Source organism: Mastigoproctus giganteus, chromosome 12 (assembly GCF_048544385.1).
Source record: "Mastigoproctus giganteus isolate SK-2022 chromosome 12, ASM4854438v1, whole genome shotgun sequence".
Taxonomy (NCBI): domain Eukaryota; kingdom Metazoa; phylum Arthropoda; class Arachnida; order Uropygi; family Thelyphonidae; genus Mastigoproctus; species Mastigoproctus giganteus.
In genome coordinates, this window is record NC_143586.1 from 13179470 (window position 1) to 13204440 (window position 24971).

Here is a 24971-nt window from a genome sequence, read left to right on the forward strand (position 1 = left end):
TTACCAAATTGGTAAAATGGCATCATTTTTTTTTAGTATTAGCATTAGTAGAGGCATATGATGCAAGAAAGCAATATCTCATATTGTGAATACCTTCACAATGAGTTGCCTGATATTGCACTACCTCGAATAAGTAACACTTCACCAATGGAGACGACTATTGTTACTTACTCTCAATGGATACCACCACATATGATAAAAACTATGCCATTTTACCAATTTGGTAATTCCCTTACAAAAAAAAACATGATGAAATTGTACTAATCATATTGTTAAGTGAAATCTTTACATAGGTTGAGGCTATAGCCCTACCAAACTCTTTCAGTTTAAACTGTTATATGCCATCTGGCATCATATTGTGGAGTTATACTTCATAACACCAGGGTACCTACTAATCCATCAATGATAGGCCAAACAGCCTTGAAATGGCCTTCTGGATCACCACCCAGATGGCCGTTTCAAGATTACTGTTACTTATTCTTGGTGGTCCACCAAGAACTAGTATCAGTTCGAGATACTAGTATCAAGAGCTAGTATCAGTCAATATATCCAAATAACAATCAACAAGAGCTATCTGTTTTTGATTGTTACCTACCAGCAAATGCTAGGTGGTAGATGGCTCTCATCAACTGGTGCAATACCACCACTTTGCTTATTGGAGGCTTGAAGTGGTGAAACCCATGTTTAGTTTCTAGAGCAAAGTAGTAGTAGTAGTAGTGGCATGTGATGCAAGAAAGCAAGTGTATGAGCTTATGCAGCATCAGCCAAAAAAAAAAAAAAAAATCACACCATTCCCTCCAAATGCCTGTCCAGTTCCTCCTTAAATTTCTTCAACCTATCAACTTCCACAACAGATGGAAGTTTGTTCCAGCAATTAACCACCCTCTGGCTAAAGGCAAATTTCCGCACATCTATTCTACATCTGTCTTTTCTTAATTTAAATTTATGCCCCTTTAGGTTCGTAATCTGAACAAGTGGAAGGATCCCATCAGAATTCAGCATGCTCAACCCATTCAAAGGCCTTATACACCTCAATCATCTGATTAAGCACCACGCAGGTGCCTAGTCTCCAGCCACTGCAATTTGCAGAACTTAAGCCTCTCTTGGTAAGAGGATCCCTTCATTCCCCTCACCAATCTTGTTGCCCTTCTCTGTACATGCTCAAGCAAATCTACATCGTTCCTAAAATGAGGCCTCCAGACCTGTACACAGTCCTCAAGGCGTGGCCTGACCATTGCCTTATACAGAGGGACAATCACCTCCTTTTCTCTGCTAGCAAAATTCCTATATATCATTGACAAAACCTGCCCTGGAAGCCTGTCTGCATTGCTCAGAAAACTTCATATCTAACTGCACAATTACTCCCAGATCTTTTTCATTTTCTACCACCTTAAGTGTAATACCACACAGTTGGTACATTTCTCTGGGGTTACTTCTACCCATATGCAGTACTTTGCATTTGTCAAGGTTAAACTTCAGTTGCCACTTCTTAGCCCATCTGCCAAAATTATCTAGATGTTGTTGCAGTAGCACACTGCCATTGCTGTCATTAACAACCCTGCCAACCTTTGTATTATCATCTGCATGTTTCCGGCATCCCCCTCCCCCATACTTTTCCTTCAACCCATGCACAGTACCAAGTACTATAGGGCGCCTCCATAGCCAAGTGCAGCAGTGCGTAGCACACACACTTCTTGATTAGACCGGGGTTCGAGCCCCTGACCACCAAATACGGAGGATGCAGAAAGGTCAGAGAATGACCACCGCATATCCCCGGAGCAATATGGCCTTAGTTGCTAATGCTCCTAAAAACCAAACAACAAGTACTATAGGTTTTGATACCTTTCGCGTTTGGGGTTTTCATAAAAAAAAAAAAAAAAATGCCTAATAATAAGCCAAAAGGCCTGAGTTAGAAAGATATAATAAAAAAAGTAATAATTTATCAAAATTTAGGAGCATATTGGCAGAATAATAACTAGCCCAACAGACAGCAGAATGAACAAATATATACATAAATTATACACATAAGATGAAGGGGGAGCTAACAGGGAGTAAGAAATAAGCTGAGGCTAAAAAAGGCAAAGTGGGGGATGAAATAGGGATAGAAATAGCAACCCAATTCTCCTCAAATACTCTAATAATTCACGGGACATAAAAATTTAGAATATAGTAGTAGTAGTAGTTATAGTAGTAGTGGCATGTGATGCAAGAAAGCAAATGTATGAGCTTATGCAGCATCAGCCAAAAAAAAAAAAAAAAAAACACACCATTCCTTTTAGCATTAGCATTAGCAGAGGCATTTGATGCAAGAAAGCAAGCTTATGCAGCATCAGCCAAAAAAAAAAAAAAAAAACCACTTCCACTTCACCCCTCTGTTCGTTCAAAATACCTGTCCAGCTGAGCCTTAAACTTATTTAGGCTATCAACCTCCACCACAAGGGATGGAAGTCTGTTCCACCAACCAACCACCCGCTGGCTAAAGGCAAATTTCCGCAATTTGAATTGTCAAATTCAAATTGCGGAATTCAAATTGTCTTTCCTCAATTTGAATTTATGCCCTCTCAGGTGATTTTTCTGAGCTAGAGGCTTTAAAGAAGCACTGCAGGATCATTTAGACAAGACTTCAGTTATAGCTCAGACACAGCATGGTTTTGTTAAGGGGAAGTCTTGCCTGACCAACTTGATTGGATACTATGATGCAGTCACAAAAGAACTGGATGCAGGGAATAACTTTGATATTATATACTTGGATCTTAGAAAGGCTTTTGATACTGTTGCACATGGAAGACTGCTACACAAATTGGAGCAGTGTGACATTGGAGGCAAATTGCTGCTATGGATAAAGGGGTGGTTGAGGGGGAGAAGACAGAGAGTGGTAATCAATGGACACTGCTCATCGTGGACTGATGTTATTAGTGGAGTCCCTCAGGGCTCAGTGTTGGGTCCATTATTGTTTTCTGTATTTATAAATGATATTGATGATGGTATATCGGGATGGTATATATTATGTCTATATATGATAGTATATAGACATAAACGGAAGATCAAAGCAAATTAACAGTGACACTTGGATGTACCAGGACTGTACCTTTTTCTTTCGGTATTAACTAGCCTGTCTTCCATTTTTTAAAATCTATTATTCTCCATTTTTTATTCTCTCTCTTTCTCACTACACACACACACAGTATTTATGATAGTCAAACTCAGTTATAATAAACCATGATTCCAGGTAGTTTTGTTTGATTTTAACAGTGACCTTAACCAAAATTTTAACAGTGTGATACTTACAAGTCCCCCCCCCCCTGAGTTATTCCAGGCTCTTCAACCTACATAACAAAATAATATTGCAATACTATATTATAAATACTTAACATAATTTTAAAAATTTTGCAATCTTAAAGCTCACAGATTTTTTTTTAGTTGAATTTCCTAATATCCTCAAAGAATGAGCATTTTTACTTACCTCTAGCTCATTAGGTGGAGTCAGTAGTATTCTAGCAACATCCAAAGCCACATTGCCCTGACCTACGACTACTGCAACTTCAGTGTCCAACTTTACCTTTAAATTAGAATTTGGAGGGAATCCATTGTACCAGCCTACAAAATTACGTGCAGAGATCACATTAGAAAGGTCCTAAAAAGAAATAACCAAATGTAGAATGCAAAGAAATTAAAAAATATCATACATAATATAAAACACAATACAACTGAACCTCCCAAATACAGAAATCCATTACATGGAGCCGCTAATTTTCTGATTATGTTTATGGAGCAATGAATTTTCTGATTATGTTTATGGAGATATGAATTTTCTGATTATATTTAGGAAAAATGAGTGAATGTTGCAAATCATCCAAGGATCTGTAATTTTAGTTCTCAGACTAGATACTCACCCAGTCAGCATATCAGAGGCAATTGTGCAGGGTGGAGATTAACTCAATGAAATAAATTTTCATAGCACTCCAATAACATCAAGAAATATAATTCATTAATAATCAACGATGAAATATTTAGATCAAGTTTCATAATCTGAACATTATTATTAGTTGTAGCAGTAGTGAAGGCAAATGAAGCAAAATTATACAACATTAGACAAAAAAAAAAAAAAAAAAACGAACTCCTCACCTCATCTGTCCATCACTTATATTAATAAGTCTAATTCTTCCATAAATTTATTTGGGCTATCCACTTCCACAACATCAAATGGCATTTGCACCAACAATCAATTACTCTCTGGCTGAAAGCAAATTTTCCCACATCTATCCTCTAACCATCTTTTTACAATTTAAATTTATGTTACCTTGTGTGTGTTGTCTGAGAAAGAATTAGAATACCACTATAATTAAGTTTTCTCAATCCGTTTAAAGTCTTAAACACTTCAATCAGGTCTCCTCACAAGTTGCTAGTTTTCAAGTGCTGCAATTTGCAGAAGGAAATGTCTTCTTTTGTGGTAAGTGTTCTTGACTAATCCAGCTGTTCTTCTCTGCAAGAGTTTCAACAGACCCACATCTTTCTTAAAATAAGGCTAAAACTTGTATATAGTACTCAAGATGTGGCCTAACCATTGCCTTATACAACAGGATAATCACCTCCTTGTCCCTCCTGGCAAAGTTCCTGTATATCACTGAAAGAAACCCATGAGTTGTTCTAGTAGATCAATGATATACAGACCCTTTGCTTCTCTGCACTGCTCACAGAACTTCATGCGGGACTGTGCGGTTACCCCCCCCCAGGTCTCTTTCATTCTCCACAATCTCAAGTGTGGTATCCCCTAATTCACACGTACGTTGGCATTCGAGGTGAGCGGACGCGCTTAGACAGGGCTCCTCAGTTAAGTGGTTTACTTTTGGATAGTGCTTTTAAATATTTGATTTATTTAAATATTGTTGGATTATTTTGTTATAGGTTTTCCTGTAACTGTTTGATTTTAATAATATTATAGATATAATTTTTTAAAGTTACTTTCATTGATATTTATTTAATTTTATAATGGTTGTTACGAGATCTGCCTTAAACACGTCACAGGGTATCGTGAGTCACACGGAAATAGCAGATGGCGATTTACGGGTGAGTCATGATTTAATCCGTTGTGGAACCTGTGGAATGTTTTCCAAGGTCGACCTGGTGACTAATCCTACCTCACCTGGGGATTCTTTTCTTTGTGATCGATGTAAGGAGTGCACCGATCTTAAATTACAATTTGGTGCACTGATGGAACAATTTGAGTCCCTGAAAAAACGAGTGCTTGCCCTCGAAAATAATGCTTCTGGGAGCTCGTCAGGGACTCAAAACTCCAGCAATCTACCAAGTGATGCACACCCGATTCGAGCCTCAAAACAGAAAAACCAAGTGCAAACTACCCTGGTTAGAAAGGACATTGTTTTATTAGGAGACTCCATTGTCAGGGAAACGGGGAATATTTTTTGTAATAAAGATAGGTGGAGCAGAACCAGGGTATGTCTGCCGGGAGCAACTATTGATGATGTCACCAACAGACTGTCAGATTTTAAAGGGGGTAAAGAAAATATTATTATTCATGTGGGGACAAACGATATTAAACATACACGATCTGACGATTTGTTGGAAAAATACAGGACCATGCTGAGGAAATGTCGCGAGCTAGGCCATAATGTCTATGTGTCTGCAATTCTGCCCAGACACGATAGGAGGGATTATATGTTAAGAGCCTTGTGGATTAACTCAAGACTTGAAGGAATCTGCAAGGCTTTAGGGGGTAAATTTCTATCAGCATGGCCCACACTTGTAGGTAGAAGGAATTTGTTTTGTAGAGACGGGATACACTTAAACAAAGGTGGTGCAAAAGTTTTTGCCAGTATTATTGAGGATACCTTAAAGGGTCAGGGAAACTGCTAGTTAGGGGGGATGTGGGTAATACTGACACGCGTTTATCTGATAATATTGGTCAATGTAACTCTTGCACATACCTTAAGAGTTCTTATCTGTTACCCCAACTGGACGTATTATCTAGATGTTCTGGGGGCAAAGACGTTTCACGTGAGCGGGTAGCTAATATCAGGGAAGAGAGCCTAAAAAACTTCAAGGGTTGTGTTAGGGTTGTTAAATATACAAGAACAGTAAATCTTAATTGTTTATACAGTAACGTTAGAAGTGTCGTCAATAAAATGAGCGAATTCGAACTGCTGGTTAAAACAAGTAACGCGGACATAATAGGGCTTACAGAGACGTGGTGCCACCCGGAAATTGGGGATGATGAGTTTCAGTACGGCTTGTATAATGTATTTAGGAAGGATAGAGTAGATAGAAGGGGTGGTGGGGTAATGCTTCTTATCAGAAGCAGCCTGAGTGCGACGATAGCTTTCCCAGATTCAGACATTTCACATGCTAGTATAGAGTCTGTATGGTGTGAGATAGTTGGAAACAAAGGTACAATGCGAGTAGGCGTAATCTACAGACCAGGTGATTGTGAAGACTATGACAAAAGCCTCTACATGCAAATGGAATGGGCAAGTAAGCGTCAATGCCTTATTATGGGTGATTTCAATTTGCCTCTAATTGATTGGAGTAAATGGGAAGGAAACTCGACATGGGGAACAAAATTTTTAAATCAACTAGATGACTGTTATTTGTATCAACATGTCAGGGAAAGTACTAGAGAAAAGAATATCCTAGACCTCATCATCACACATGAATCAGATGACATAACAGGGCTGACAGTAGAGGAACCAGTAGCAGGAAGTGATCACGGAGTTCTACGGTGGATGATGACGAGAGAGGTAGCAGAAGTAAAAGGCAAAGGAATGGGTTTTAATTTCAGAAAAGGAAATTATGATGCCTTAAGGTACTACATGGCCTCTATTAACTGGGTAGACATCGCGCAGAGAATGAATACAATTGAACTGTGGTACGCTTTTAAAACATTAATCACAGATGCCTTGAATGCGCATATACCATTAAAAAAAATACTCCACGAGAAGGGTTCCAAGTTGGATGAATAGTGAAGTTGCCACATTACTTGAGCAGAAAAAGGTGGCATGGAAACGTTACAGAGCAATAAAAAGTACTGAAGCCTATAACAGCTACAAGGTGATGTGTAATAGAGCCACAGAAAAGGTTCGACAGGCAAAGGCAGTTTATGAGAAATCACTAGCAAACAGAGCAAAGAGGGGGGGATAAAGAATTCTTCACATATATAAATGCCAAGAAGAGCAGGACAAACCAGATCGGACCTTTACGTAAGGGAAAGGGGATAGTAATAAATACACCAGCTGCCGTTGCAGATGAACTCAACAGTTATTTTGCATCGATATTTACAAATGAAAAGCCTTTTGTGGCAATGGGAAATTGTGAGAGCGAAGTTAAAAAATATGTAATTAATGATATTGAAATTTCACAAGATTATTTAATGAAAAAACTTTCAAGCCTACAGACTAGTAAGGCTCCTGGAGTTGATGGAATATACCCTATAATCTTGAGAGAGGCAGCAAGCGAGTGCATTGAACCACTGAGGCTGGTTATGCGAGCATCACTAGACTCTGGGGAGATTCCCTTGGATTGGAAAAGTGCAAATGTATCTCCCATACATAAGGGTGGCTCTAAAAGTGAAGTTGGAAATTATCGACCTGTCAGTCTGACTTCAGTAGTAGGGAAAATCGTGGAGGCAATGATCAAGGGTGGAATTCAGGATCATTTGGATCGAATTGAAATTCTCAAGGATACTCAGCATGGTTTTGTAAAGGGAAAATCATGTTTAACAAATCTGGTTCGCTATTTCGAAAGGGTCACTCACGAGCTGGATTTAGGGAATAATTTTGACATTGTTTATTTCGATTTCAGCAAAGCTTTTGACTCAGTCCCACATGAGCGGTTGCTTTATAAGCTGGAACAGGTTAAAATCACTGGGAAAATCCTTAGATGGATAGAAGGATGGCTTCAGGGCAGGAGGCAGAGGGTTGTGATAAATGGCTATTCCTCAGATTGGGTTGATGTAAGAAGTGGGGTTCCCCAAGGATCAGTATTAGGACCACTGTTGTTTTTAATTTTCATAAACGACATTGATGAAGGGATAGAGGGCGTGATGTCTAAATTTGCAGATGATGTTAAAATTGGTAGAGTAGTTAATGATCACTGTCAAGCTGAGCTTCTTCAGAGAGACCTAGATAGACTTCAAGAATGGTCAGAAAAATGGCAGCTGTGCTTTAATCCAACAAAGTGTAAGGTATTACACCTGGGAAACAGTAATCCCAAAATAACTTATTCACTTGGTGGAGTTCAACTAAACCCAGTACTGGAGGAAAGGGACTTGGGTGTTACGATACGGTCAGACATGAAATTCTCTGAGCATTGTAAACAGGTTGCAAGGAAGGCCCATGGTGTCCTATCGATGATCTATCGAACTTTTGCAAGTAGAGATAGGGACGTGATAATCCCATTATATAAGGCCTATGTTAGACCACACTTGGAATACTGTGTTCAAGTATGGAGACCGCACCTAAAGAAAGACATCGAGCTTCTTGAAAGGGTGCAAAGAAGGGTAACTCGCCTGGTGAGATCGGCAAAAGGGCGTCCTAATGAAGAAAGACTTCGAATATGTGGGTTGCAGAGTTTGGAAACTAGACACCTTAGAGGAGATTTGATTGAGGTGTTTAAGGCTCTGAGAGGCATCAGTAAAATGAATGAGGACAAAATTTTCAAGATTATAAATGATGCTAGAACTAGGGGACATAAACTCAAGTTACGCGGGGAAATGTTTAGATTGGACTGCAGGAAGTTTTATTTTAGCCAGCGAGTTATAAATTACTGGAATAAGTTGCCCTCATGGGTGGTAGAGGCCGACAGTTTGGGGAAATTCAAAGGTCATCTGGATAGTACTTTCGGGTAAGGGAAGCGCATAGGATGATAGGATTAATTTCCTTTTTATTTAATTTTTAATTTCATTTTATTATTTTTATTTATTTATTAATTATTATTATTTATTTAATTTTTGTTTTTATCATTGTTTTGTTCGGATTTTTTTTTTTTTTTTTTTTTTTTTTGGCTGGTGCAGCATAAGCCATAGGCTTTCTTGCACCATTCGGCCGTTACTAATACTAATACTAATTGGTTTTTAATTCTGGGATTACTGTGGCCCATATGAAGTACCTTGAATTTACCAATTAAACATCAATTGAAACTTCTCAGCCCATCTGCCTAATTTATCTAGGTCTTGCTGCAGTAGTAGAATGCCAAATTCCTGTCATTAACTACCCTGCCAACCTTTGTATCTCCTACCAAACTAGATAAGCTAATAAGCTTGTCTTATTAAGCTTACTTTGTTACTACAAAGTAAGCTTAATATTGTATGGGGCAATGGTCAGGCCACACCTAGGGTACTGTATACAGGTCTGGAGGCCTCATTTCAAGAAGGATATAGAGCTGCTGGAACGAGTACAGAGAAGGGCAACAAGATTAGTGAATGGAACAAAGGGGTGCTCTTACGAAGAAAGGCTTAAGTTTTGCAAATTACAGTGTCTGGAGACTAGGCACCAGCGAGGTGATCTGATAGAGGTGTATAAAGCCTTGAATGGTTTAAGCATGCTCAATGCTGATGGGATTCTTCCTCTAGCTCAGAATAATCACCTGAGAGGGCATAAATTCAAATTGAGGAAAGACAGATGTAAGATAGACATGCGGAAATTTGCCTTTAGCCAGCGGGTGGTTGGTTGGTGGAACAGACTTCCATCCCTTGTGGTGGAGGTTGATAGCCTAAATAAGTTTAAAGCTCAGCTGGACAGGTATTTTGAACAAACAGAGGGGTGAAGTGGAAGTGGTTTTTTTTTTTTTTTTTTTGGCTGATGCTGCATAAGCTTGCTTTCTTGCATCAAATGCCTCTACTAATGCTAATGCTACATCAAGTTACTAATCACACTGGTCAGAGAAGATCTCCTCACTAACAAAACAATGCTGTGATTTACATATAATTCCATTCTTATTAAAATGATCTTTTAATACTTCTTTAACAACTAATTCTGATATTTTCCCTAGAACAGAAGTCAACCTTATAGGTATATAATTGCTCAAATCACCCTTCAATCTCTTTTTGTGAATAGGAGACACATTTGTATGCCTCCAATCTATAGGAAGTTCCCTGAATCTAAGGATTTTCTCATAATTATGGCCAAAGATTTTCTTACCCCTTTTTGCTGCTTCTTTTAATACAACTAGATCAGATGTTCACCAATTTTTATGCCTTGTGCCCCCTTAAACATTTCCTACATTTCACATGACCCCTCCCAACTTCCAGAATAAATGGATATAAACAGATCTGACAAACTGTAGCTAAGAGTATACATACTTTTATAAATTAATACATTTAACCTCAAAGATTGAAACAAAATACATTCCTGGATTAGTTTCTAAAAAAAAAAACTGCTTCATAAAAAAAACATGTGCCCCACACTCTGGGAAGCTCTGAACTACATAGATTCCACAGCCACAAGTTTCTTATTTATCTTCATCTTCTCAACCTCCAACCTATGCATGGTACTAAGTACTATAGGTTCTAATACCTCTCGTGTTTGGGGTTTTCATAAAAAAATTATAACAGGGAATAGGTACAATAAATTCAAATTATAGGATTTAGATTGGATTGCTGGAAGTTATCTTTTAGCCAGTCAGGGAATAAATTGCCCTCATGGGTGGTTGAGGCACAGTTCAAGAGATAGCCACATGAAGAAAGATTCAAATAGTTATTTTTTTGTTTTTTAATTGCCATTTATTTATTTATTATTATTATTTTTTTGCTGGTACAGTAAAAGCCTTGGACTTTCTTGAACAATATCGCTTATACTAATACTGAAAGAAAAAGAAAATGAAAAAAATACTACTTTTTTACACACATTATTGTAACATGCTAAAATTTCATTAAAAATTCTGATAAACATGATCTGCATTCCTCTCTAAATGTGTGTTCTGGACAACAAATGACTTCAAATTTGGATTAAGCTCCAAATCCATGAGATGTACAATACGTTTTGGGAGGATAAAAAAAAAAAAAAAATGAAAAGATTAAAATTTGTTATCCAGCACAACCTTGAATTTTTGTATTTAACTATTAAATATAAAAAAAGTATACTGTAAATACAATTGTATTTACAGTATACTTTTATAAACATGATTTTGAAATATGTATAATTAGTGATGACAAACTATTTTCTTGAGTTGCAACCTTCAAAATTTTATTGTTGTTGGCCTCCTGCAGTCATAACAGGATGGATGCCCCTGCATTAAAGGGTTTTTTTATTGTTTGACAGGATGATTTGAAAAGGGTCCAGCAGCTCATTTCTGTTTAGAGTCCTGAAGACAGTGTTAGAAGAACCATGAACCTTTATTAAGCACAGATTAACATGATAGCAGTTAAATTATCATCTTTAAAAAAAAAGATGTACATGATATAACAGCCTTTTATTCCATTTAACTTTAAAGGAGTTCATTAACTGATATGACTAGTGGTTGCAGTTGACTAAAGAATCCTATTATTACAGCTAACTCTATATTCAATTCAGCAACACTGTCCCTTTTTTTTTTTTTCCCTTTACATTTGATCTGGACTGGCTACACACTAAAAGAGTTTTTTTTTAATAAAAGCTCTTTTAGTGTTAGCTTTCAGAAAGCCATGTGGACATTTTGACCATACTTTGTTTAACTATGGGTAGAGATAAAAACACACTGGGTGCATCTAGTATACCTTCGGACAATAAGATGAAGGTAAATTTTAAGCAACATCATTTTATAGGAAAAAATGCATCTTGTGGTCCAGAAAATTCAGTAATAAACCTACATCTTCATATAAGCACTTAGAGAGGAAAATAAAAATACACGCAAGTAATTAAATTTCATCACTCTATATTTTCATGTATTTAATGCTGTAATAAGAAAATAGGGTGATTCCATAGCCGAGTAGTCAGGAGTGCAGTCTGGTCTACTCAAAAAATGTGCAGTACACACTTTTTGAGTAGACCGGGGTTCAAGCCCCTGACTGCTAAATACAGTCGATCTGTCAACCCGCACTGGACCAGCATGACAGATTATGGTCTATTTCCGACAACATGAATCGTTGAGAAGGCTTCCTGCAGTGGATTGATAATGCCTGCAGTTTGCTTCTTTTTTTAAGCCAGTTTAATTGGAAGATCTGGTCAGTTTTTTTTCATTTTATGCTGACAAACTGGAAGGAAAATAGTAGTAAGCAGAGAACACACCAGCTTTGTTGGCAATTCAAATTTAGTCTCTACAAGACTAACTTTTATTCCTATATTGCAGGATATGTTGTCAGTAAAAATATGAGAACAACAATCTTGCAAGCAAGAAACAGGGACAGAATGTAGTTGCCATGTGACAAATTATAAACAAATTTTTAACGGAACATTATAGAAGTGAATCTTTTGCCAAGCAATTATTCACGGGTTCACTTTCTGTAAATAACTGTTTGCCATTTTGCTGTACTAGTATTTACAAATTTTAATCAAGAACCAAAGGAGGTAAAAGAATAAATAAAGAATACAATTAATAATGTTCAAGTTAAAAATGCATCTATAGCTTGTTCAGTGGACTACTTAAATAGCCCACTGAACAAGTGCAGATGAATTTTTAACTTAATTTAATTTTACAGTTCACGATTGCTTATTGCCTAAAAACAAGAAAAATCTTATAAACTGGCAATCGTCACCAGGTCCCAAGCTCACCGGTTTTCAGACTTTCTACATTCATATTTAATACAGTTGCGTTTCACTTATTTTCAAGAAATAACATGTTTCCAATAGCTTAAAAAATAACAAATTACACTTTGAAGTATAAATATGAAGTGTGACTTTTTTGGTATATTTAAATTTAAAAGCAAGATAACAATAAAATTTAACAGAATTTCCATACCTCTCCAGGGATATTCATTTTATAGTCTTCTGTGGCACCATAAGCCTGAATAAACACAAAATATTGTGATAATGGTAAAAACATAATAATCAACATTTTTTTTAGGGAACTAGAAAATAATAAAAATTTAACAAATATATATTTTAAGTATAAGTAAAAAGCCTATGCACTCTGGATTCATTATTTTATTAACTATTTTGCAGCACAGAGTGGAACGGAAGGTAATACATACAGTAACTGGTAATACAAAAAATTTTCGGGCTTTATATAGCCCTTCATCAGTTAACCGTTGGACTGAAAGTTTTAGGAACATAGAACTTAAGAGCATGCGATGGCAGTCATGCACAGTGAACTGCATGATGCAACAACTAATCATTAAGTTAAAGCCTGTAGTTGTGACGTATGGGAACATTGCCAACGTTTGTCAGTCATGAGGATGGTTGGTTCGATAATAGGATGAACACGACATCCTCTGTTTCTGTTGACAGAAGTATTAGAGCACGTGATGTGCAGTGATTCCAACCAGGTGTGGCGTCGGTAATGGTGGGACCGATCGACAACCATGACAACCAATTTACCACATAGATTAGCCCACTCTATGGGCTAATCTATGTGGTAAATTAGACGGTAGATGTGGTAGATTAGCCCACTCTGTGGGCTAATCTACCACATTTATTGCCATGACTGCACCAGCTGCTACATCGGGGAAACTGGCAGAAGACTCAACAAACGTATTTCAGAACACAAAAGAGCCATTCGCTTAGCAGACATAGAACACTTGACCTTTGCTGAGCACTTCTGGTCAACCCGACACAACATTAACCCATGGCACGATGTCATAGTTGTCGATTGGTCCCACCATTATGACGCCGTGCCTGGTCGGAATCACTGCACATCAAGAGCTCTAATACTTCTGTCAAAAGAAACAGAGGATGTTGTTGTTGTTATGTTGTTGTTATTTGATTTTTAGGAGCATTAGCAACTAAGGCCATATTGCTCCGGGATATGCAGTGGTCATTCCCTGACCTTTCCGCATCCTCCATATTTGGTGGTGATGGGTTCGAACCCCGGTCTAATCAAGAAGCGTGTGCTACGCATTGCTGCTCCTTCCCACCTGGCTACGGAGGTGCCTAGAGGATGTTGTGTTCACCCTATTATCAAAGGAGTCATCCTCATAACTGACAAATGTTGGCAACGTTCCCATACGTCACAACCACAGGCTTTAACTTCCAATGATTAGTTGTTGCATCACGTAGTTCATTGTGTATGACTACCATCGCATGCTCTTAAGTTCTATGTTCCTAAAACTTTCAGTCCAACGTTAACTGATGAAAGGCTACATAAAGCCCGAAAGCTTTTTGTATTACCAGTTACTGTATATATTTGTTTTACTGTTTATTGTATGTATTCAGCATTAAACCAGCTTTAACTACAACCCGTAATTTTATTTTACTTTCCATTCTGCTCTGTGCTGCAAAATAGTTAATAAAAAAAAAATATATATATATATATATATATATATATATTTTACAAACAGCTGGTATGAAAAGCCTGATCGCTATATATATTGTATTCTACAGACATAAAATTAACATGATACTAAGATCCACCATTTCGTATAAATATTCCACTTTTCTGCCTCACTGTGAAAATTATTGTGGAAAACAAAGTGCTGGAGGATTCAGGGTCTGCTGGGGTTTCCTCATAGAGTACAAGAAAATACATAGCTGGGTTAGAGTTACTAAGCAAAAAACAGTTGCATGTATACTTGCATGAACACTAATGCTAGGAGCATAGTAAATAAATTTGATGAATTTGAAGTACTCGTTAAGTCACCAAATTTGTATGGATATCAGAGACATGGTGTCACTCAGATATAAGAGATGCAGAATTTGAATATGGAAAGTACAGAAAGTGTGTGCATGCGTGCGCATACGAATGTGAATAATGTAGGTTGCATTGTTTTGGCCCTTAGACACCAGAAAGCTGCAATCACCAGAAAAACTGCTTTGCAATGCCTGTTGCTGGCAACAGGAGCTAGGCCTCTACTATCATTAATTGCCCATGGATGGGCAGTACCACACACCCACTGTACATAGTGGTATACCAGTGAGTGCCAGTAGCATAAAAAAAAAATAATCTCATACTCCCAGTGGCCTGGGAAAATCAGCAAACAAAACAACAAAAAAAAACAAAGAGTAAAGAGAGGAACCAGATATAACAAATATGTACATATATGGCATAATAAAGGTACCAGCAGAGGCAGGCTGTCCCGCGGGTGCAAGGGGTGTACTGCACCTGGGCGCCAATGTTCAAGGGATGCCTGAAAGCTGAAACTTACATACACATATGAAGAAAATTTTAAAAGGGGCGCCAAGTTTCAATTGGCACCCAGGCACCACATACCCTCAGAACACCCCTGTGTACCAGACTCTGCAAAGATGACCTTAAGGGTTTGTTTTCAAACACCTAAAAGGCATTTTCAATGTAATTGCAATATTTTCAATAAAAAAGTTAGCCTACATGGTATATTAGCATTATTTAATTAATTAATTCCCATAATATGTCCAATCATATAGCATCTCTCTTCCAATTAATTATTTATTTATTATTATGAAACTTCATTTTATACTGATAATATTCATTATATTTATCTAAATTTCAAGTAACAACAGAGAAACAAATCAAAAAGTTCTACAATCAATTTTTTGTAAGCAGAACATTACAATAAAGTTTTTGGGAATAATACTGGATACACATAATTTTACTTACAAGAACAACTGCATGGTATGCCTCCTGTATTTCAGCTACTGATATATCTTTTCCAACGTGAATATTCCCATAAAAATTACACTGCTTATGTGATGCTATACTATGAAAAGTTTCGGTAACATTCTACAAAAAAAAGTTAAATACAAATTTAGCACTAAATTTGAAATCAGAACAATTTTACTAGGCTGATTTAGAAAAATTTTTAAAAATAAAAAAAATAAAAAATAAATGATAAATGTAAAAAATAATTCCAAGAATGAGGATCTTTCTGTAATAAAGGATTTTCTTTGCAATGAACACACAAAAAGGAATCCCTATAATTGTATAATGTTCTTCTAAAGATAGAAAAGAGGAAACAAAATGGGAACATTGTTGAGGCCTCATTATATCAAGAAGCTAGGTATATTCTTGCAGTGTGTATGCAATATTCAAAAATTTCATTAACTCATACACGTGCCCATCCCAATTTTAATTTATTTATTGAATGCATCATGAATAGTCAAACTAATATAATAAATTTATTTGGGAAAAAAAAATCTAAACCTCCCAAAAACTTCCTCGTTCATTTCACAAATACGTGTGGTCACCTACAGCCTGCCAAGCCCCACTTACTTTTTCTGACAGAATCCCAATTATCAGCTGCTTCAACTACTACTCATATCAGTTTCCCTAATTTATTTGTTCTATGATTCCTTTTGCTTTGAAGGAATATGAATATGAGTAAATATGAATAAACATATTCATATTTACTTCTGAATATGTCTGCCTGATATTCCTTGTCAGAGACTTTCTAATTTGGAATCTTCTCTTTCTGGTCTCCTCCACATCAAAATATCTCTGCCTCATTTTGTCAAATTCATTTACTGCCTCTATCATTTTCCCAAGTCTACTGATCACTCTGAAATCTTTCATTGCCTTTCTTTGAAACTTGACTTTCTTAAATCTAACTTTCCTAGCCGTAAAGTAATTTTTCTCAATAATTTTAATGTTCCAATTCAAGTTAGCTTCTGTTTTCTAGTTACATAGGTCCAGCCTGGTCGAGATGCTGAAGCTATTGAAATTACTAATGAACTTGTTCAGCATGTTCATTTACTACACAAAACAGAATACAGGGCAATCCTAACCACACACCCGATACTACTGATCTTTTTCCCTAAAAACAATTCTTCAAAGTATGCAGTCAACATTAATGGTCCTCTACACACCTCAGATCATAACTTGGTGATGAACTCTTCCCAATGGAGTCTCTCTCTCTCTCTCATGACCAATCTCTGCTTTGTGTTTCTTATCATTAAAAGAATGCAAAATGGGATGATCCGTGAGATTTCTATTCCTCATTTCCCTGGGTTGATTAGTGTTCTAAATCTTCTGATCCTAATGTCTGCTAAGATGGTGTCAGCAAAATTATTCTTGCAGTGATGAAATCCTTTATTCCACACGACACCTTAAAACCTCACATTTTAACTAAACCTTAGTTTTCCAAAAGTGTGCTAAAGCTTTCAAGATCAGAATGCTGCATATCACAACTGACTTGCATCCAAATTTGTAGGTTCATTTTCTGCATACACTAAGGCTGATAACAATTCTAAAACAGTTATTAATCAATCCCTATTAGACTTTGAACAAGTTAAGAATATAAAACTTGCTTTTCATCCAAATTCCAGTCAAGCATTCTGATCTCTTGCCAAAGCTATTGGCCACAACTTCTGTCCATCTATACTCAAACCTCTTCTAAAACCTAATGGCTATATTGCATCCTCAGCTAAAGATAAAGCCAACTTACTACCATCTTACCTTTCTTCTAACTCTTATATTTGATGACCTTGATAAACCTTCTTAAATACCTAGTACTCTCCATCCAATGCCTCCTGTGGTCTTCTGACAAAAGGTAGTAGCAGCAGCATGTGATGCAAGAAAGCAGGTGTATGAGCTTATGCAGCATCAGCCAAAAAAAAAAAAAAAATCACACCATTCCCTCCAAATGCCTGTCCAGTTCCTCCTTAAATTTATTTAACCTATCAACTTCCACAACGACAGATGGAAGTTTGTTCCAGCAATTAACCACCCACTGGCTAAAGGCAAATTTCTGCACGTCTATTCTACATCTGTCTTTTCTTAATTTGAATTTATGCCCCCTTAGGTTCATAATCTGAATAAGTGGAAGGATCCCATCAGAATTCAGCGTGCTCAACCCATTCAAGGCCTTATACACGGCTATATTGCATCCTCAGCTAAAGATAAAGCCAACTTACTACCATCTTACCTTTCTTCTAACTCTTATATTTGATGACCTTGATAAACCTTCTTAAATACCTAGTACTCTCCATCCAATGCCTCCTGTGGTCTTCTGACAAAAGGTAGTAGCAGCAGCATGTGATGCAAGAAAGCAGGTGTATGAGCTTATGCAGCATCAGCCAAAAAAAAAAAATCACACCATTCCCTCCAAATGCCTGTCCAGTTCCTCCTTAAATTTATTTAACCTATCAACTTCCACAACGACAGATGGAAGTTTGTTCCAGCAATTAACCACCCACTGGCTAAAGGCAAATTTCTGCACGTCTATTCTACATCTGTCTTTTCTTAATTTGAATTTATGCCCCCTTAGGTTCATAATCTGAATAAGTGGAAGGATCCCATCAGAATTCAGCGTGCTCAACCCATTCAAGGCCTTATACACCTCAATCAGATCACCGTGCAGGTGCTTAGTCTCCAGCCATTACAATTTGCAGAACTTAAGCCTCTCTTGGTAAGAGGATCCCTTCATTCCCCTCACCAATCTTGTTGACCTTCTCTGTACACGCTCAAGCAAATCTATATCCTTCCTAAAATGAGGCCTCCAGACCTGTACGCAATACTCAAGGCATGGCTTGACCATTGCTTTATTCAGAGGGACAATCACCTCCTTTTCCCTGCTAGCAAAATTCCAAAAACTCCCATGACCTGCCCTGGCAGGTCATGGGGTTTTTGGAATTTGCATTGCTCAGAATTGCTCAGTCTGCATTGCTCAGAAAACTTCATATCTGACTGCACAATTACTCCTAGGTCTTTTTCATTTTCTACCACCTTAAGTGTAGTACCACACAGTTGGTGGTACGTTTCTCTGGGGTTACTTCTACCCATATGCAGTACTTTGCATTTGTCAAGGTTAAACTTCAGTTGCCACTTCTTAGCCCATCTGCCCAAATTATCTAGATCCTACTGCAGTAGCACACTGCCATTACTGTCATTAACTACCCTGCCAACCTTTGTATCATCTGCAAACTTCGACACTAAGCCTGATATACCTTCATCAATATCATTGATAAATATACAAAACAACAGTGGACCCAACACCGAACCCTGTGGAACTCCACTAATAACATTAGTCCATGAAGAACAGCACCCATTGATTACCACCCTCTGTCTTCTCCCACTCAACCATCCTTTTATCCATTGTAGCAACTTACCCTTAATATTATTCTGCTCCAATTTGTAATAGTCTTCCATGCACAACAGTGTCAAAAGCTTTCCTGAAATCCAAATACAAATTTTGTATATGATATCAAAATTTTTTTTGCATCCAGTTTCTTTGTAACCACAACATAAGGTTGTTAGAAAAATTCTGAACAACTTGCTGCCAAGAAAGTTCTAAGTCCTGATGGTATTTTTCCATTTGTTCTCAAAACCTGTGCTCTGAACTTGCTCCTTTCTGTGATGCCTTTTTACATTTTCTTATTCCACTGGCGTTTTTCCTTCTACTTGGAAATTTTCTCATATCCAGCCTGTCTCTTAAAAAAGGTTGACAAATCCCTCTCATACAATTATCACCCTATTGCATTTACTTCTACTTGTTCTAAAGTAATGGAGAAATACATAAACTTTCAACTTTTAAAATATCTTGATCCATCTTATCATGTTTACCAATTTCTATCAGTACCTCTTCTAGTGATATATTGTCTTATACTACTCATCTTTGAACAAAAGTCAATGGAAAAATTTGGTCAAATTCAAGCAGTTGTTCTTGACATTTCTGGGGCTTTTGATTGTGTTTGGCATAGGTCTTCTAAACAAGCTCCTATATTATGAATTGCTGACTGTTTTTTGCAATTAGTATCCAGTTTTCTCTCTGACTGCTCACTGTGAGTAATGTCAGATGGCCTTCTGCCTTCTAACTTCTCCACTAATGCTGATGTAACCTTAGATTCAGTTCTTTCTCCCAATCTTTTCCTCTCATTGATTAATGACCCTCTTCCACTCACTGGATCTCCTACCATATTTTGCTGATGACAGCATAGTGCAATCTATATTCCAATTTGAGAAACTTTGTTCTGAACAAACAGCTTTAACTTCTTGAATATAAGTCTGTTTTGAGAGCAATAAGACAGGACCGAGTCTTGTCTTATTTCTCTCAAATCAATTTACTACTCCTTTGCTCATGTCCTAGCCTCATGCAATGCTCTTCTGACAGAACAGAACTTCTCAGTGGGTTCTGGACTCTTTTCAAAATACATTTCAAAGACTTCCTATTCCTAAGGAGTCAGGGAGGTTCTCACCTCGATTCCAGCTGCCATGTTAAAATTAAAACTAAATACAATTAGTATGTTAAATACAATATTAGTACAAATGATCTATCAGATATCTAGAAGGCACAATATGTACAATTTTAGAAGTTCTTCAGTTTGGTATTCACTTTCAGTCTGATTCATCAATCTTTTAAATTTTAAAAATATATTTATAAAAAAATTCTTTACACCTCATATTAGGAAGAATGTAGAGTTGCTTGAGCATGTACAGAGAAGGGCAACAAGATTAGTGAGGGGAATGAAGGGGTCCTCTTACCAAGACAGGCCTGACGTAGCCCAGTGGTCAGGAGCGAGAGTGCATAGCACGCGTTCCTTGAGTGGACCGGGCTTCAAGCCCGTGACTACTACTAAATACGATAAATATTTGTATTGACGATTTATTGTAAACTCTACTGACTTGGTTGTCGTGCCAGAGTATAAACAGAAAATTTTATTTTTTTTTTAGGCTTAAGTTCTGCAAATTGCAGCGGCTGGAGACTAGGCACCTGCGAGGTGATCTGATTAAGGTGTATAAGGCCTTGAATGGGTTGAGTGCTGAATTCTGATGGGATTCTTCCGCTTGCTCAGATTACGAACTAGAGGGGGGCATAAATTCAAATTGGGGAAAGACAGTTGTAGAACAGATGTGCCGAAATTTGCCTTTAGCCAGCAGGTGGTTAATTGCCGGAACAAACTTCCATAGGTCGTTGTAGAAGCTGACAGCTTAAATAAATTCAAGGAGGAACTGGACAAATTTTTAGAGGGAATGGATGTGTGAAATTGGTTTTTTTTGGGGGGGGGGGGCTTATGCTACATAAGCTCATACGCTTGCTTTCTTGCATAACATGCCTCCACTACTACTATGGGCAAAACCAAAACAAAACACAGAATTTAGAGTGGTGCTCACTTTTAAAGATGTTTTAAGTCTATTGAGGACATGCCCAAAAAAACCCAAGGGTGGTGCACAGTGTATTTTATACAGCATTTAGCTTTTTCTATGATAAAAGGCAAGAAACAGTTGATAATTTATATTTGTACTTTTTATTTTGACATTATATTAGATAATAAGAACAAATAAAAATAAGATGTTTAGTAACAACAGCCCTGTCATCTAAAAAAAAAAAAAAAAATTATTTCCCAATTGCCTTATCGCCAAATCTCAGAATAGAGAAGCAGGTGAAATCAAAAGAAAATCAATACTTTATGGAAAATTCACAAAGGATCGGGTGCATAGTCCACTTTTTACAGAAACACAGAACTGTAAAGAATTTTTTTATAGCTATACTCTTAAAAATTAAAAATATTAATGAAGCAGACTGAAAGCAAATACAAAACTGAAGTACTAAAATTCATATTTGTGTACATTTCGCAGTACTAAAATTCATATTTGTAATAAAAGAAAGTGATACTCTTGATTTGATTATCAACAATAGCAATTCATGCATTAAGAAACTCCAGATAATGGAACCACTAAGCAGCAGTAATCACTGAGTATTAATACGGAAATTATTTAATGATAAAACTACTGTTGAGAATAAGAAGAAGCAACTTTGCTTTTGTAAATGTCTTAAAATTTCAATTCTTAAATTTTTTAAATTCTTTTAATTTAAAGTTTTTAAATTCTTTTTACAGGAACAAATTTATGATGTTACCAACTGCAAATTCTAAACTGGAAATATTTAGGGAATATAGACATTTAAACTTTTTAAGTTTTTCTGTTTTTGGTGTACAAAATGAATAAATTGTGTCTAAAGTAGGTTGACAGCATTTTTCACTTCTGATGGCATAAATCCAGTAACTGCTCATTTTTAAGCAATACACATGATTTCACATATAGTAACTTTGCAATTAACAAATAAAATTCAAATATCTTCATAGTCGTTAACAGCAAGTACTACTCTATTTTTATTAGTATCTTTATATATTATTTATATAATATAAAGCTTTTTTGTATTTTTATAAATAAATTATCAATAATTCCAAGAGCATTTTTAGACCTGTATGGGAATATTTTCCTTTGTAGAAATCACTATATACCTAACCAATGTGGTAAATTTCTTTAAAAATTTAACCTGTATATTAAGAAAATACTATCTGTATTGCTATTCTACTTCATGAGTTATATAGACTATATTAACAAAAGTGTGCTTAAATTTTATATTAAAATATAAATGTTCTTTGATTAAGCTTCAAAAACTTACCTTAACATCTGGATGATCAGGGGCCACTCCATATCTGACTAATCCAAATGGGACAGGGAACTTATCATATATATCAACCTGTGTTTTGGAATTCTGGGGGTTAACAAAAACAAAAAAAAAAAAACACACATTAAGTAACTGACCTGATTGCTAAGAGAATTTTTGAGCTATTGAAACAAGGTATAAAGAACCACATATAACAGCTATGGAATGTCAATTTACTAATATCAAAACATATTTAAAAAGCAAAAATTAGCTGCAGAACCTCTGGAATCCTTTTGCAGAAATCTGTTTCTATGAAAAAATGCTTTTTAAAAACATTTTTCATAGAAACTTAAAAACTGAATTATTCTGTTCTAGACAGTTCTGATTTTGGATGTTTTTTAATTCATATTAAAATACTGTTAATATAGTTCAAAAACCCTGAATCCACATTTTTCCCTCCTTGGCCCTATTCCATTAAACAACAAAACCAAATACAACAAAAATTTCAACTCAACTCTCTTACTAATTTTGAGAACTAATTTTTACCACATTGTCGTTATTTGGTTTTTAGGAGCATTAGCAACTAAGGCCATATTGCTCCGGGGATATGCAGTGATCATTCCCTGACCTTTCTGCCTCCTCCGTATTTGGTGGATCACGGGCTCGAACCCCGGTCTAATCAAGAAGTGTGTGCTACACACTGCTGCTCCTGCCCACCTGGCTACGGAGGCACCTAATTACCACAGATTATCTCACTAATCTCCCTAATTATCAGAACCCACAGGGAGCACAAAAATTATTCTGGTATGTCACAATGTACCATAATAAATTCAAAATACAAAACCAGTGAAAAGGAAAAAAGCTCATTGTGAGCAAGCAGAGGATTGTGGATTTATTATCCAAGTTCACTCAAAAAAAGGGATTTCTCAGACAAAAAAAAGAGATGAGCAGTATATTCAGAATGTCTTATAATAGGAATTTTAGCTTTCTAGATGTTGACTGGAACTTCTGATCACTCACATGGTAGCAGAACTTTTCTGCTTTTATTGAATGTCAGGAGGGAGAGTACAGTAGCACACACTCTTTAAGTAGTCCAAGGTTCAAGCCCCTGCTTCTCTAGTAGAGAAGACTGCTGTTATTTATTTTCAGCGGATACCACCACCCAGACGATCGTTTTGAAGCTAGTGGGCTTCATCATCAGTGGGCAGGCAGGTACCCTGGTAATGCAAAATATGGTCATGACTGCTAAATATGGTCAAACTGCCAACCTGCACTGGACCAGTGTGGCAAATTATGGTCCTTTTCCCTCAACCTGAATCACTAAGGAGGCTTCCCTCCTGCAGTGGATTGATAATGGCTGCAGTTTACCTCATTTTTTACTTCCTATAAGCATCATGTTAGAGATGCAATAAAAGAAAGTGATACTCTTGATTTGATTATCAGCAGTAGCAATTCATGCATTAAGAAACTCCAGATAATGGAACCACTAAGCAGCAGTAATCACTGAGTATTAATATGGAAATTACTTAATGATAAAACTACTGTCAAGGAAAATGAGAAGCAACTTTGCTTTCATAAATGTCTTAAATTTTCAATTCTTAAATTTTTTTAAATTCTTTTAATTTAAAGTTTTTAAATTCTTTTTATGGGAACAAATTTATGATGTTACCAACTGCAAATTCTAAACTGGAAATGTTTAGGGAAATAATCAGAGAATCTTCCAAGCTTTTAATACCAACTAAGATATTTGTTCGAGATTGAGATTTAAATGTATGTCAGATGAATAGGTGAGATTGGTGGCAGAGAAGAAAATGAAATGGTTGATTACAAATTTTCAGGGAACAAAGAAACTAGAGTAAGTATAAACTAGTCTGCAATCAAATCACTAAGAGGGTTAAGCAAGCTATGATTGCAAGAAGTCTTTGTGTAAGACTTCTTAGCAAGAGTGCTAAGTAAAGTAGCAGAGAATTCTTTACTTATGTAAACACCAAAAGGAAAAGGATGAACCACATTAGTCCACTAGATATGAATGGCAAACTATTGATGATCCTGTTAAGGTTTCTGACAAAGTGAATAAATATTTTGCATCTATATTTACAGAATTTTTTAGAGATGAGATATCAGAAGTATACCAACTTATAACTTGGTGCTAAATGATTTTTGTGATGAGAGGAAAATGGAAAGGAAATTGTTGCAGATAAAAGTGAATAAGGTACCTGGGATGATGAAATTTATTCAATTATATTAAAAGATGCAGTAAAAGGGGTAAGCAAGACCTTAGCCATCATTATGACTGCATCCTTGCTTTGGGGAAGATCCAAACTGAATGGAGATGAGCAAATGTCTCAAAAGGTGCATGAATAATTACAGACCTGTTGTTGTTGTTTGGTTTTTAGGGGCATTAGCAACTAAGGCCATATTGCTCCGGGATATGCGGTGGTCATTCCCTGACCTTTCCACATCCGTATTTGGTGGTGACGGGCTCGAACCCCGGTCTAAGCACTGCTGCTCCTTCCCACCTGGCTACGGAGGCGCCTACAAACCTGTTAGCGTGACTACTGTTAAAGTGAAATTAATGGAGTCAGTA

At 36.6% G+C, this 24971-nt stretch overlaps 1 protein-coding gene across 1 annotated transcript in view; it reads right to left on the bottom strand.

Annotated features, from left to right (window-relative positions):
- The window catches only part of dare (NADPH:adrenodoxin oxidoreductase, mitochondrial), a 91587-nt gene that overhangs the window by 54971 nt on the left and 11645 nt on the right, over positions 1 to 24971 (bottom strand). Inside the window, exons 3-6 of the mRNA XM_090386621.1 lie at positions 22400 to 22492; positions 15658 to 15780; positions 12886 to 12930; positions 3464 to 3634 (exon numbers count right to left, since the gene is read on the bottom strand). Coding sequence (XP_090242747.1) covers positions 3464 to 3634; positions 12886 to 12930; positions 15658 to 15780; positions 22400 to 22492 — 432 coding nt within the window. The remainder of the gene's footprint in view (positions 1 to 3463; positions 3635 to 12885; positions 12931 to 15657; positions 15781 to 22399; positions 22493 to 24971) is intronic.